Raw genomic sequence first — 15,437 nt, 5'->3', positions numbered from 1 at the left:
TGTTTAATTGGAAATGTTTTTAATGTGAATCGATGTCTCCAGTAGTCCGAGCGAAACATAAATTTGCGGAAAGCAAATGTTGGGGCATTCGTTAAGCCGATGTACTTCTGTGTACATCACTTCGCTGGCTGCTTCTCCACGTTCGCGTATTGTTCATGCTCTTTTCTAAGCAGAAGTTAGCTCTGATAAACTTTACTCTTCCAAGACGCGTCTGCGTCGTCCTTGGCCACGTGACAATATTTCACGGATCGATTAAGCGATCGGGCGGAATTTGCTATGGTGGCATGGAGTTTCTGGAGGCACAGATGGCCAACATGTTTACCAGAAGGTTTCTGTCTCAAATAGCACTTGAGAATAGCTAACTCTGTTGCGTATACCCGACGCAAACTTTAACAGCCGTCGTTGAAGTTTTTACTGGGGTCTATGGAAACCATTGAACCCGCCAAAACTATGCTTTTTTTGCGTTGCCCATATTGGGAACATCATCGCGTCGGCGATACTGATGTCTGCTCCTTTATAAAGCCTCAACCGGTTTTCTACCAAGTCTTTCCTGCGTCAGTGGGCCGATCCTTAGCCTCCGTTTTTGTGTCAATCATTAAGAGCTCTATCTCCCCCGTCATCGCATCCTGTCCTACGACGCCTCAAAGTAAATCTGGTTGTGTATCTGTTTTTTCTGTTCATTATGTAACCCAACAATGTCTCTTTGTTACTTGTAGTCACTGCGCGGTTCAAAACACTGTTAGTCAGCAGTTAGTTAACGTTAACGTTAGCAAATTATCAAATGATTAGCAAGCAATCAGACGGTTAGTAATCATTCCCCTATGGTTAGAGGAGATGGCAGAACCGGGGAAATCAGCAGTACCGGTGAAATCATGGGCCGAAGCAGGTGTTGGGGAACAGAGGAAAGCCCCATCGCGCCGTGCCACACTACGCACTGTTACGAATCGGCCTGCAACACGTGTTTTCCCGCATCAGCGACCACGTGGGAATCGACCATGTGCGCCCGCGTGTCGGTGAATTGTACTTTCGTGTCTCGCCATGCCGGGTCAATCACCTCGCTTTGCAACGTGCTTCCGGCAGCTGCCAGCGCCACACCCTTCAGGCACCTGCCTGACCTTCCCGGCTCAGACGGTTCGCTATCGGCACGATCAACCTTTAGATAGCGCGACCCCGGCACCTTTCAAGGACACTCTCTCCCCTCTCTCGGACGCCACGAGGGACGAAGCCATGACTCGCGAACTATGGAAACGTGTGTGTGTCTGTGATTTCATGGCGTGTTACTCTTGGGGGCGTTTTTTGGGTATAAATAGAAGCAGCACAAACGTTGAAATTGATTCCTGTCGGAGCAGCGAATCCATGCGGTCGCTCTTCTCGTGTCCTGTATTGTAAACCTCGCCCGTCAGGGCATTGTATGTTTTTTTGGCTTCGGCTCACCTCTCGCTATGAAGTAAACAGTTACGTTACCCTACTGCTCTGGACTTCTTCACGGCTGCAACACCGGCTGGCCGCTCGCTTCCTACACGCTACCCATCGTATGTTGGAGGCCACGGAGAAAGGATCGGGTGCCCCCGCCCGGTCGCAACAGCACGCACAGGCGAAGCCATGTCTCGTGGCCACATCGGAGGTGCCAAGTCGCAAGGGCGAGATTGCGTAGGCAGGCCTGGCTCCCGAAACACCCGCTCTAATCGTAGCTCCATCCCGAGATATTCCATCAGCGAAGCTTTGTCGTTTGGAAAACGGTGCACACGAAGAATTCAAGCCGCTCTGGAATACCGAGGCGGAAGTTGCGAGCCAGCGGGCTACCTTCACACAAAGAAACACGCGTGAATTTAAAGGTTGGAGAAGTGAGGCTATCATAGAATAGTAAGTGCTGATTATGACACCGAAAACGGGCAGCACAAACAGCTTCCATGACAGGGCAGACATCTGCTTGTCCAACACTTTTACTGGAAGCCCCCTTGGTGGAACAAGTTAGTGCAAAGCACACACTGGCTTCCACCTAAAATGTAGCCAGGAAGTCGGGATTGCAGGATTTGGAAGTTCTTTTTCTTTATTTGAGCTCCAATTGTGTCGCGAGTTAATGATTGTAAAGGTCTATTTGCGGTGGCACTCTAGAATCTTCCTTAGGAGTAGGGCTGCCTCACTCGAGAACTGGCAAGCCTCTGCAGACATAAATGCTCGTCTCGGACTTGTCCGCAGCGAATTATCTATGCTCGGGGACATTGGCTGCTACGCGCTGAGAAAAGTACCCTCTATAGCAGCCTGAGGCGAGCCTGACCTAAGTAAGTTTACGTAAGGTATTCAGAGGACATGAATGATCATAGAACGTGCGTTTGCTGCACACAGTTTTCAATCCCCTTCGCTGCATCCTTACATTCCCGCGCCTATACGCTTACTGTCATATACGCTCCCGCGCCTACTGTCATATACGCTTGCCGCCCGTCTGAATGGAATTTCAAGCACAAGTGACCTGCATAAACGTCACACGTTAAACTGATAATATCGCTTAGTCTTCCACACAAATGGATATTGGAAAGGTCATACAAAACGTTGCGCATTGTGTCTGCAAGTAGCGGTGTCCGGTAACGTGTTTTGACTGACGCTGACTCCTCGGGCCGTGTTCTCCACTTTGTCATATCGTCCCCTATTTCTTGTTTTGCTTGGCTTGAAGTTTCATCTGGACTACTGAAAAGCCCTGAACGACCGAATAAGGCTCTTTTTATTGAATGTAACGCGCCAGAACTACTACTACTAGGTACTACTAGGTACCACTACTTCCAGTACTACTAGGGACACACCGGCTGGCACGAGCGGAAGATGGGCCAGCGGCGACGGAGCATCGGGACGCGAGCGAAAGAGGTTCGCGGCCAGCGCAAGGACGTTCTGCGACCGGTCTGGGTGCCGTTCGACGTGCTGTCCCAGTGGCTGTTCCCTGGGGGCCGCCGTTCCGGGACAGGGCCTGCGCCGCCGAGCCGCCAGCGCGAGACTCCCAGCTGCTGCCTCCACAACTCGGGCTTCCCAACGGCTCGAGTCTCGGCATGTCCCTCGTATCGGCGTTTCAGGGCCGGACGCCACATCGTCCAAGCACTGAGAAGACTGTTGTGTGAGCCCGTTGTTTCGAGCGTGTCTTTGGTCGGACTTTCGCGTGTGCAGTTACTTTTATTTATCGAAGGAATCTGGCGGGCCAGTTGGTTTGACATCATGTAAAATAAAAATGCGCTCGTTTGTCCTGTCCTTTTAGCGCAATTTTATTTCCACCGTACTCCTATTTCTCTTCATTTCCTTTTGTGTGTATATATGTCAGTGTGTTTTTGCAGTCGAATGCATTCTCTTTTAGAATGATCAGTTAAGGAGCCATGGCGTCACTTCTTCGTGATCCTCCTCCGCGATTCATACGCTCGCCCGCTTTAAACACCCGTCCCGCCATGCATAGAGTTGCTTTTGGAAACAACTTGTGTCCAAAAAAGGCCGGATTCATAATAGGTTCTTGTGACGAATTTCAGCTTCGCTCCTAGTTGTTGAGCATGAAAGAGTGCAACGATGTTTATTTTACCGCACACTGGAAGAAAGAAAGCCGGCCAGAGCACTGGCTGTCGCCGCAGATATGTTTTACTGCACGTAGGCACGTACATACCATGAGTGTGGACAAAAAAAACACAAAAGCCACCACCACAGTTACGCTCATATCGCAATTCCTCGTCACTTTCCATCGCCGCGTTGATGCACGTGTTCTCGCACGAAGCACCAATAAAGGATTTTGATATACAGTGATATCAGTGAAACAATGCTCTTTGTTTTGTTTTTCATGTTATTTTTACACGCTGAACGCATATAGGTTTCTACGGGACGGAAAACACACGTGAGATGTAAGTCAGCGCCCCGGCCGTTTTTGATTCTTGTGCCTCGTCAAACATTTTTTTTTTCCAAAATAAAGGAAAACATTTTCTCAAGCGGCTAAATTATTTTCTGACAGTTACAGTTTTAATTCACCTGAAGACAGACTATGCAAGAATGAGTGAGTGGATTTGATAAGAAATAGTTCATGCCAAACATTTTGAAAATATATAATGCTGTCCTTAAAACTTTCCTTGATAGTGTGAAAGCTTTTATATCAATGGTGAGCTTCTTGCAAAGCAGACCGAACCAGATTTTCTGCAAAAGCTTCTTTGACGCCATGCTAATTAAGGCATAAATATCAGTTTGCCGATATCCGCGAGTGCACATTGGCAGCAGAACTGGTTAGCTATAGTGGGCCACAAGGCAGAATTTTGTGGCCGTTTCTTTTTGTTCTGGAAATTATATAGCTTTTTCTCCAGATAGAGCCTTGTTACTTAGGTTGCCTTATTCGCAAATCGTTCAGATGTGACTCTCGCATACACTAGCGACCAGGCCTCAAAACACAATTAACAACGTAACACTAGCAATGAATATCAGTTTTATATCAACTATGCCCTAAAGATTATGTCCACTGACTGAGTGCAAAAACTCAACCCGTAGTAGAACCACTTAACTGTTCCAAAATATTTGGTGCATATCTTGCGAGAAACATGTTTTGGAATACCACATATATTTTAATTCTATGGCATGGCTTCCGCAAAGTAATGAAGGTTTCTTAGCTCCCAATTTCTTTATATCATTGGCCTTATACGTCGCTACTGTTGAACTTTTCCAACTTGTTTTAAACATGCATTCTATCATTGTCCGTTTAGCTTGATGTAAACTCATTGACGTGGACAAAGAGTGCTCGAAAAATACAGGATAACCAATTGCTTTACAGAAATAGGTCATCTACACAGTCAGTATGGTTCCGTACAAGCAAGAAGTTTTTCTTAAAGAAAAAACATTAATTCGCTTGTGTTCGACCAACAGTTATTGTCACTGTTTGGATCCATCATCAAGCTTTGTAATTGATTTACCTGGTCTAGAAAAATTTACGTACACCTATTACTCCGTGTCTCTAAGAGCTTGAAAGTAAAAAAAAAACACCAGTCATAATAACGATAAATGTTTGGATACAGACTGTCTGCCCGATTTTATAAAAGAGTGCAAAAATTGCTCCTAATCCTTGCACCTAATACACCTAATAAAATTGCTCCTAATACACGCAACGCTGTCGTATTTCCGATCTTCTTTTCCCCGTGTCCGCAAGCGCTGTCTTCCACGAACGAAAACTACCTAACTACCCGAATTGTGGATCCTGCTCGTACACGCAGTCATTTCATATTCGAGTATTTTCCCTTCTTTTCTCATCGCTGTGCTTCTTCGTTTCATTTTCAGAACACTGTTCATTGTTTTTTCTCCTGTATTCCTCGTGCAGTTTCATTCTGCACATTGTCTCAATCATGTGCTTCTTTTTATTATTTTGCGGCTTTTGCCGTTCATCTTGGTCGCCTGTCGGACTGGGAAAACGGAGCCAGTTAAGATGCTCATCTTTTTCCCGTATTTACTATGTGGGAGAGCGCAGAAAAATGGTCATCGCACAAAAATAAAGGTCAAATAAATTATGCTTATAGGCGCTGTTTAAATCCTCAACTGTGCCGTTTTTTTTTTTGTCCATCTCGCCCGTTTTTGTACCACTTCGTCCAAGACTCAACCCCAGCATTCTTGGGGGAAATTTGAATGTATCTTCCGTGAGGCCTCTTGGTCCGCTTCATTACGCACTACTTAGATTAGGATACTCACGCACGTTGGTTATGTTACGCATGTAATCAAGGTATTCCGGGAAGGCTTCGTATCTCGTGCATGTCCGGTAGCAGTCGCAAGGAACGCCGTGGTAGACCCAAGTCACATTACCGTCGGAGCTGAACTGGATGTCCGCCTCGATAGCATTGGCGCCGTGTTCGATGAATACGTCCACATCGTATTTCGAGTTTGCCATGTGTCCGATGATAAAAAAGGGCCGCCTTTTCTCTGACAAAGCCTGCGGACCGAGAGACGAACTTGTTATTATTTTGTTCACAATAAACAAAGCCACGGGAATATTCGCGTATGACGCGTGTTTCTTGCCACTGTCGATAAGCTAATAACCAATAGCAGCGCAGGCTGGCACACTTAATGCGTCGAATGCCTTCAAAAGGCTCTTGGGGTAATCACGTGTTTACGGTACATGTCCTGGAACACGTGGACATAAAACGTATTGAAGCTGAACTACGAGCAAGTGTGGCTACACTTGCAAACGCTTCTTCTTAACTCTTTGAGAGATTTTGAGAGATTTACAAAGAAGCTTTCGCCTCCTACACTTCTCAGCGCACACAAAGAAGGCGTAGTCCTGCACGAAGCTGTCGGTACACACCACGAGAGAGCCCGGAAACCAGGACACGGCAGAAGCGCCACAGGACAAGCACCGGTACCGTCGTGCCGCTTCATTGTATTGATCGCGCTCCAATCTTTTAGGACTTGCCCAACATAATGTCCTACCCGCGGTGGGCAGCGGTGGTGGGAGTAATTAGGAGAGGGCGACGCTGGGAAAATGAGCGTGAGGAATGGGAATGATCGTGTAGCGAGTGGGAAAGACAACCATAAGGTAACGGTCCTTGCATCAGAAGCCTGACATGTCCTTGGCTGTTCGTCTCTTCCGGAACTTCGTCTGCCCACTCAAGTCCGAGCTCTGCAGTTTCGCTGAAGATGAAGAACTATTCCCAATAAATTGGAAGCAAAGACAAAATACTATTTAGGTTCATTACAATTCCGGCATTGAAGACAATTTTGGCGCAAATTCTCATCAGCTCACCTAGATACATAAACGACACGCAGGACAAGAGAAGGAGGGACACAAACACAACGCTGGATTCTCACAACGCTTCTCTTGTCCTGCGTGTGCTTGCCGCTGGTTTCTTTTTTTGCAACAGTATGAACCAACAAGCCCAGCATTTCACTCTCTTGATACATAAACGAAAACAGACGAAGCAGCGGCGACTCAGAAGCCACTGCGTCGCCGAATTCTTATGACGTCGCAGGAATTTCTGTTATTAGCGGCGGCTGACCAAAGCCACCTCCAAAAAACATTCTCAGGCGATTTCAGCGGTTCCTCTATAGTTTCGATTGAGTGTGCACCTTTAATGCCAACGTAACACATTGGCAACCATGTCTTCAATACGTAACTTCCCCTCAATACGCAACTGCTAATATTGAGAGACTTTCTGTTGGGCGAGTTGGTTCAGAATTGGCAAAAAGACAGAGAAAGACCAGACTGGATGAGTTCTAGTGCCGTCTGGTCTTTCTGTGTCTTCTGCCCAATTGTTGTTTTCTCGAATATAGTTCAGCTCGAAATTCTGAACGCCTCTAATATTTGTTGTCTTTTTTCGGCTAACAACGTCTTTAGTGTGCTGAAATTGAGTTAAATGAGGGTTACCTATTTCAAATTCAGACTAAAGAAACGTTTACTTTGCCTTCATGACCCCTTTAAGGAGCAACTTGTGAGGTACGCTGCAGCCTATCGTATGCGAAATTTTGTGCCCGAACTTATTTGGGATGAGGACGGCTGAAAACAGGCCACGGCTAGCACAAAACATCCAAAACCTAATTTGTGATCGGCCGCCGCGGCCGGGAATCGAACTCGCGACCTCGTGCTCAGCAGCGCAACGCCTTAGTCACTGAGCCACCGCGGCGGGTTATTTCTTATTCAGGAGGGCGGTCTTGAGTTCTCGACATTTTGAGTCAAAGAGAGAGAGAGAGAGAGAGAGAGAACTTTATTTGCCCAGAAGTAGAGAGCTTGGACTCTCTTTGCCGCGTTAGTCAGCCAGAAGATCTTGGTCCCTGGCGGCTTCTTCGGCCATCTGGACAAGGCGTAGCTGCGTTTGAGGATCAGAGCTGCGCAGCAGGGTTTCCCAGTGCTCTAGGTGGTTGATATCTATGCGGGGTAGAGGGGTCTTGCTCCGTGGTTTTCTTTGGCATTTCCACATAATGGGCGTGAGGTCTGCGCGGTGACCGCAGTGCTTGCACTTATCCGAGATCTCTGGATGGAAGTGACTATAGGCCAGCGGGTTCGAGTAGGTATTGGTTTGAAGTTGCCTCCATGCTTTGCCCTGCGCAGCGTTGAGTGTGCGATGGGCGGCTGGAAATTCGCACCTGCTGTGTTTGTAGTAATTTGTTATCTCTTTGTACTTGTTGACGCTGTCGAATTTCTCTGAGTGATCTGTTGCCACTGCGGGGGGGGGTTACTGCTGCTCGGGTGACGATCTCGCAAGCAGCTGTGTGGGCCTGTTCGTTGCCCTGTAACCCTTCGTGTGCAGGAGTCCAAATAAGTTTCGTGGACCGGTAATTTGGTGCTCGCAGCTTTTAAAGCATTCTTGCGGTGACTTGGGATATCCGCCCTTTGCTGTAGCTACGTATGGCTGCCTTCGAGGCGCTGATTATGTATCTGGCTCGAGTTGCGGTGATCGCAAGAGCGATAGCTGCTTGTTCTGAAGATGTAGTATTTTTTATGAGAACTGTCGCCGAGGAGAGCGTTTGTCCTTTGTGGTCCACTACCACCACAGCCATGGCGTTGTTGTCGGGATAGTCCGCTGCGTCTACAAATACTGTTTCGGGGTTGTTGCCGTATTGTTTTGTGAGAGCTTGTGCTCTTGCCGTTCTCCTGGCCTTATTATATGTCGGATCCATGTTTAAAGGTAGTGGAGTTGTGCGTATAAGCTCTCGTAGCGTGGCGGGTATGTCAACTTCTTCGGCTTGCGTCGATCCATAGGGAATGCAAAGTTCTCTTAGAATTTTTCGCCCCGTAGAAGTTTTGGAGAGCCTTTCAAATTGTGAGATTTGCTGCGCCTCTATGAGCTCGTCTATGCGGTTGTGAAGGCCCAAGGCATCGAACCTGTCGTTTGGGGTTGACATTGGCAGTCCAATAGCTCGTTTATATGCCCTTTTCATCATATTGTTGATTTTTTTCTTTTTCCCCCTTCTTGAGATTAAGGTAAGGGGTGACGTAGATTATCCGGCTGATGATGAAAGCCTGGACGAGTTTTATGGTGCTTTCTTCTTTCATCCCCCCTTTTCGGTTGGTTATGCGAGAGATAAGGCGTATGGTCTGTGTAGTTTGCTTGTCCAATGACTTTATGATTTCCGTGTTAGTTCCTGTGGCCTGGATATTTAAACCCAGGATTCGAATTGAGTTTACATTAGGTATGGTTCTTCCCGCGTGGTGCAGCTCAATCTGGGGATCATCAGTGGGCATTGACCGTCGCGTACGGTGTGCAGGGCGGAGGATAAGTAGTGCTGACTTCTCCGTGGAGCAGGTCAGACCCTTGGGAGAGATGAATGCGTTTATCGTATCTACGGCGAGTTGTAGTCGTTCTTGTATTTCTCCGTCACTGCCTTTATTTGTCCAGAGCGTGATATCGTCAGCATAAAAAGTGAATTTCAGGTCATTTATTCCCTCTAGTTTCTTGGGTAGATCCAGTAGAGCCATATTGAAAAGGTAGGGAGATAACACTGAGCCTTGCGGCGTTCCTCTGCTGCCGAGGTTGATATTTTCGCTTTGGATGCAACCAAGACTGAGTGTGGCTGTCCTGTCGCTTAGAAAGTTGCGGATATAGTGATAGGTTCGCGTTCCTACCGCTATCTTTTGGAGACTCTGGAGAATAGCTTCGTGCCTCACGGAATCAAATGCGTGCCTCACGGAATAAAAAAAAACCCAAGTATGACTCTGGTGTCCAGAGGGGAACCGCCATGCCCCTCGAGAATCTGCTTCTTCAATCTAAGCATGGTGTCTTGAGTGGAGAGCTTTTCTCTGAAACCCACTATGGTGAAAGGGTACAGATCTTTTTCTTCCATGTATCGATTGAGTCTGTTGAGTACGACGTGTTCCAGAAGCTTTCCTAGGCATGACGTGAGGGATATGGGTCTCAACTTTTCCAGATTTAGTTTCTTTCCTGGTTAAGCGATCAGTTTCATTGCGGCTGCCTTCCACTGCCTTGGTATGTTGCCACTTTCCCAGCATTTGTTGAAGTATTTTGTCAGCACCTCCACTGAGGTGTCGTCGAAATTTCGGAGCATTTTATTTGTGATTCCATCCGGTCCAGGTGCAGAGTTAACTCGTAGGGTTTGTATTGCGTAATCAACCTCTGCTAGCGTTATAGGGGCGTCCAACGCCTGGTTATCCATCCCGGCATACGGTGCCTGGGGCGTGGGTAGTTGTGCTATTAGGTTCCTGGAGGAACATAATTAGGAACATAATTCCTATATGGGAACATAATTCCCATAATTCCATAATTCCTATTACGAACATAATTCCTGGATAAGTTGTTGATCTGTTCAGGGGTATGTATGTATGAGTTTTGCAAGATTGTGCTTTTGGGTTGTTCTATTATTCTCTGGATCGTCAAGATAACGAAGGAGGTGCCACGTTTTCTTATTATCAATCTGTCGATCCATTTCTTCGCACAGTGAGTTCCAAGACTGATTGTCCAATTGTCGAAGTCGGCTTGGTTCGTGCAAATTATCCTAAAACGGTGGGCTTTCCTGTACGGTATCGCTGTCTTGCAGTGTCTGACATGGCTACTTTGGAAGTGCAAATACTGCCGCGTGTCTGTCGGTTTTCTGTACAGTTTAGTTTGAAGCCGACCTTGGAAGGTAGTAACGTTGACGTCCAGAACGTTTACACTGTGTTTCGAATAGGAATGAGCAAGAGAAATATTAGGATGGGCTAGGTTAATGCCTCAATGAAGGTGAGGAGCTCCGCGTCACCGTGCTGCCAGATCATGAATATGTCGTCAATATACCTTTTATAGTACAGTGGCTTTAAGTATTGAGTGTAAAAAAAGTTTGATTCCAGGTGAGCCATAAAGATATAGGCGTAATTGGGTCCGATTCGAGTTCCCATTGACGTTCCGCTGACTTGCACGTAATGAACTCCGTCAAACTCAAAATTGTTAAGATCAAGAATAAGCCTAAAGAAAGTTTAGAGAGTAAAAGAATCGATAGGTCTGTCGCACGATGACTGCCCATACGCGAGGGATACAGCGGTGATGCCATCTTCATTGGGGATGTTAGTATACAGGGACGCAACATCGAGGGTGACTAGGAGGCAGTTATCAGTAATTTCAATTTTTGATATGTCTGAGAGAAAATCATTGGTATCCTTAATGAAGGGGGGAAAGCTGGTGGGAATGTCGCAAATGAGATTATCGACATAGCGCGAGAGGTTTTCGGTAACAGTTCCAATGCCAGAAACACTGGGGCGCCCTGGGTTGTTCACCTTGTGAATTTTAGGCAGAAGATAGAATTTACCGGCTACTGGGCTTAAAATGATCAGGGAACGAGCCGTGGTTTCATTTATTGTTTTATTTTTCACAAGCTCAGCTAGTTTATCTTTGACGATTTGCTTATAGTCTTGAGTGGGATCATTGGGTAGTGCTTTGTAGAACGTCGATACCGATAGTTGCTTATTGGCCTCGTTAACATAGTCGCTTTTGTCAAGGATTACGATGGCGCCTCCCTTATCGGTAGGTTTAATAATTATGTCGGGACAGCTTGCGAGTTCCTTTAGGGCTGTCTTTTCGTTTGTAGTCATGTTATGGCGGAAAGAAATTTGTGTTTGGTATGCTTTTCGCACCATCGCGTTGGACAGCTTTGATGTACATGTCGAGGCAACTATCACGCTGTGTGGGAGGGGTCCAGTGCTTGCAGCTAGGTAGGAGGCGGTGGGCTTCTTCCGTCGCAAGGTGATCGTAGAAAGTATTCACGTAACCTCATGTTTCTGGCGAAGTTATCTAAGTCCTTAAAAGTTGAAATTCATCAAACGCACCAGTAGCCAGTAAAAAGTTTAGGCCATTCGACAATACGTTCATTTGAACTGGGGAGAGTATTATACTTGAAAGGTTCATTACATTCCCGGTAAGATTTTCTTTTTGACGGCAGACGAGGGAAAGTTATTACTACTGGTGTTTAACTGAACTTGTTGGGGTGCAGTAGTGGGGTAGTGGAAGCATTAATTACAGTCGTAGGGACATCATCGGTTGTATTGTCAGAGTGGGGGAAGTTACTATTGCTGGAACTTGTTAGATTCTTACGCGTGTGGCCAGTGTTAGAAAGCTCATCTTGGTGAAATTTGCGGGCTTTTGTTCGGGATATGGCGGATGCCTTCTTGGATTCGTAGTCGCTTGAAAGGTTCAACTTTTTCTTGCTTAGTTCCTGACTGAGTAGTTCCTCTTTCTTTCGGAGGGAATGGGCCGTACTTTCGTAGTTATTGAGGATTATTTCATTTAATTGTAAAGATGCTTTATCGAGTACCTGTTTCCACTTTTTCATGTTGGACGAGAAATTTCGGTAGTAGCGGGTTTTATTGTGATCCTGAACCCCTGCGAGCCACCGCGGCGGTGAAATACTGTGCAAGAGCGGAGACGTGCAACTCGGAACGTATGCGCTTTTCAGTGATTTTTCTTAACTTTAAAAACTGTCTTGAAACAGGGAAGGAGGCCGCGTTACCTGTTTTTTATGTTGTAGTCAGTTGTTGCTATGCTGATCCTTTCGAAGGTTGTATGGGCATGAGGCACGGCGGGCGGGATTTGGGACCCCGGAAGGTCCGGCGGGCACGATGCTGTCGGTTTCCGTGGCCTCGGCGGTCGCTGAAGATGCGGAGGTTGGACGTGACATGCTGTCGGTGCGAGGCTGGTCGGGGAGCTTCATTAAGGGTACCTCCTTCATTAAGGATACCAATGATTTTCTCTCAGACAACTCAAAAATTGAAATTCCTGATAACTGCTTCCTAGTCACCCTCGATGTTGCGTCCCTGTATACTAACATCCCCCATGAATATGGCACCACCGCTGTATCGCTTGCGTGCAGTCATCGAGCGACAAACCTATCGATTCTTCTACTCTCCAAACTTTCCTTAGGCATATTCTTGAACTTAACAATTTTGAGTTCGACGGAGTTCATTACGTGCAAGTCAGCGGAACGTCAATGGGAACTCGAATCGGACCTAACTACACTAATATCTTTATGGCTCACCTGGAATCAAACTTTCTTGACACTCAAAACTTAAAGCCAGTCTGCTATAAAAGGTATATTCACGACATATTCATGATCTGGCAGCACGGTGACGCGGAGCTCCTCACCTTCACTGAGGCATTTAACCTAGCCCATCCCACATCCTCGCTAAGTATGTAGCGACGGCCTCTGTTCTGGCAGTCTTGGTGCCAAGCTTAGCTTAAGAGGGTTCAATGCTGGTCGACCACTCTCGACATGTCGTAGAAATTCGAGTCACGTCCCGGGGGTTAAAAAAGGTCCCCCTCACCCCGAGTAGTTGGAGTGGCGCTGGCTACCACCACCTAGTGCAGGAAACAAAAAAACACCTTAACATAAATACCCGAGATAGTGCTGAGGAAACAGCCCCGCCGGTAGCGTAGTGGTTATCGCACCAGACCGGTATTCTGGAGGTCGTGGGTTCGGATCCCACCCGGCGGGCATTTTTTCGCCACTTTCTTTCTGACTCAAAAATCTGTTTCTATGACCCACCACAACCTCCCCTTTGCTTTCCGAGGTTTTTTTGACTGCCAAACCTTATTCTCTTATCTTCTTATTATATCGTTGAACCCTCTTAGAAAAAGTGGTTGACCAGTGTTGAACCCTCTTAAGCTCCCTTTGGCACCAAGACTGCCAGAACACAGACCCTCTCTAAGCATATAGCGAATGAGAAAATGGGAAATGAAAATAGACCGAAAGAATGTGGTGAAAAAATGAAATGAAAAAATGAAAAAACAAAAAAAAAGACAGAAAATAAGGGTTGGCAGTGAAGAAAACCTCGGAAAGCAAAGGGGAGGTTGTGGTGGGTCATAAAAAAAGGTGAAGAATTTCGGAACCAGAAAGATATATATATATATATATATATATATATATATATATAGGGAGCAGTGGAACTTTTGAAGATGGTAGAGAACACAAGAAAAGAAAACTTTGAACAAGGTAAAAGCACGATTGTTGACAACGTTCCAGCAAAGAGACTTGCCCTGACGAAAGCAAGTCTCTTTGATGAACGTTGGTAACAATCGTGGTTTTACCTTGTTCAAAGTTTTCTTTTCTTGTATATATATATATATATATATATATATATCAAGGTTGCAGTCGTCATTGCCAGTGCGATTCGGCTTTTTTCCGAAATATTTAATAGGGCCGAATGACGTGTGTTTGTCACGTTTCCTTGATACATTGATAAATAAGCGAAAATATGAGTCGAGAAAAAATCCGCCGTTTTTCCGGGAGCGGGACTCGAACCCACATCTCCGCATAACCGGTGCGGTGCGTTCGCCATTACGCTATCCCGCAGCGGCTTCTCTCTCGACTTTACCGCAGGGGTTTATATTTACAAGCACTCTGAGGCCGGTCAACTAGCGCCGCCCCTCGACCACCGCGGGAGACGTAGAACGTCTTCTTTCCCAGCGGCCGCCACTTAGACCGTGGTCGTAGGTCGGGGTTAGCAATTGGCATATCCGAACTGCTGGAGCCAGTGCCTCGTAATGCATGTAGCAGAAGTTGTAGTGTAGCAGTGCCTCGTAATGCATGTAGCAGAAAAGCCTCGGAAGTTCCTCTCCGACCGCGTAACAGGATTCACCGCAGGCAAATTCAAGCAGTTCCTAAAACACAACAACATTCATCAGCTTTCATATATATATATATACACACATATGTGACGTCCCGCAGATGGATGGTGCAGGGTAGTTGGCCGGAACGGGATATTAGCCACCAAGAGACGGTGCGGTGCGATAGTGGTGGACGATGAAGAAGTTGTTAATAAAGGGGTTGGTTCGACGGACGCCATGTCTCCTGCGTTACACTAGACTACAGGATTTACCGTGCAACCCCGCATCATGACAACATCCAAGAAGACTGACTTTATACGCACGACGTCGTGTGGTCTGGCGGAAGCCACTATACGCACGACGCGACTATGGAGCCAACGCGGAAGTTGCTGAAAACTGAAAGCGCCCTCATCATACGGGTTGGCGGGTTCCCCAAGCCCCTTGGCGGCTTCGACGGAGGCGGCATGGCATTCGAAGTTGGGGCACGATTTAGTTGCTTTAGCGATTTCGATCCCGCCTTTGAGAATTTCAGCTCCGGAACAACGCCTTTTTCGTAGTGAAAGCTACAAAAAACAGTGGACGTCGTCCATTCGCGGCTAAGTGTACGACTTGAACGACTGCAAAAGAAACTGAAGTATACAAACGCGACAACAGACTCGGACATCACGACTCGGAAATCGCCGTGAGTGTTAATTAAAGCTCCATATTATTTTCGGAACGATCGGTACAGTTTGTTGTTGAGTGTCGCGTTTGCTCGCATGGCTGTTATATGTTACATTCTGATACTTCTACGCATGCCGTTTTGTTTTATTGTCCGGAATAAACTGGTTCTTTCTCTTTCTTGCGTGTCGACGTTATGACGTTATTTCGTAGAGGGGGGCTCGCGAACCCTTCGCACATTTCCTTCACGACGTATACATAAAGCAA

At 46.6% G+C, this 15,437-nt stretch overlaps 1 protein-coding gene and 1 non-coding gene across 2 annotated transcripts in view; one reads left to right on the top strand and one right to left on the bottom strand.

Moving 5' to 3' along the window:
* The window catches only part of LOC144160977 (dermonecrotic toxin SPH-like), a 31,600-nt gene extending 25,662 nt beyond the window's left edge, over nucleotides 1–5,938 (bottom strand). The window contains exon 1 of the mRNA XM_077692044.1: nucleotides 5,683–5,938. Coding sequence (XP_077548170.1) covers nucleotides 5,683–5,878 — 196 coding nt within the window. The 5' untranslated portion in view covers nucleotides 5,879–5,938. The remainder of the gene's footprint in view (nucleotides 1–5,682) is intronic.
* A 7,387-nt stretch (nucleotides 5,939–13,325) lies between these two features.
* Nucleotides 13,326–13,398, top strand: Trnat-ggu (transfer RNA threonine (anticodon GGU)). Its single transcript has one exon. It is a non-coding gene; the product is annotated as a tRNA-Thr (tRNA).
* The last annotated feature ends 2,039 nt before the right edge of the window (nucleotides 13,399–15,437 follow it).

The sequence above is a fragment of the Haemaphysalis longicornis genome, unplaced genomic scaffold (genome assembly GCF_048455015.1).
Source record: "Haemaphysalis longicornis isolate Haplotype H1 unplaced genomic scaffold, Haemaphysalis longicornis Haplotype H1 scaffold_11, whole genome shotgun sequence".
Taxonomy (NCBI): Eukaryota; Metazoa; Arthropoda; class Arachnida; order Ixodida; family Ixodidae; genus Haemaphysalis; species Haemaphysalis longicornis.
Note: the sequence above shows the minus strand (reverse complement) of the source record. Positions and strands in the feature narration are given on the sequence as shown.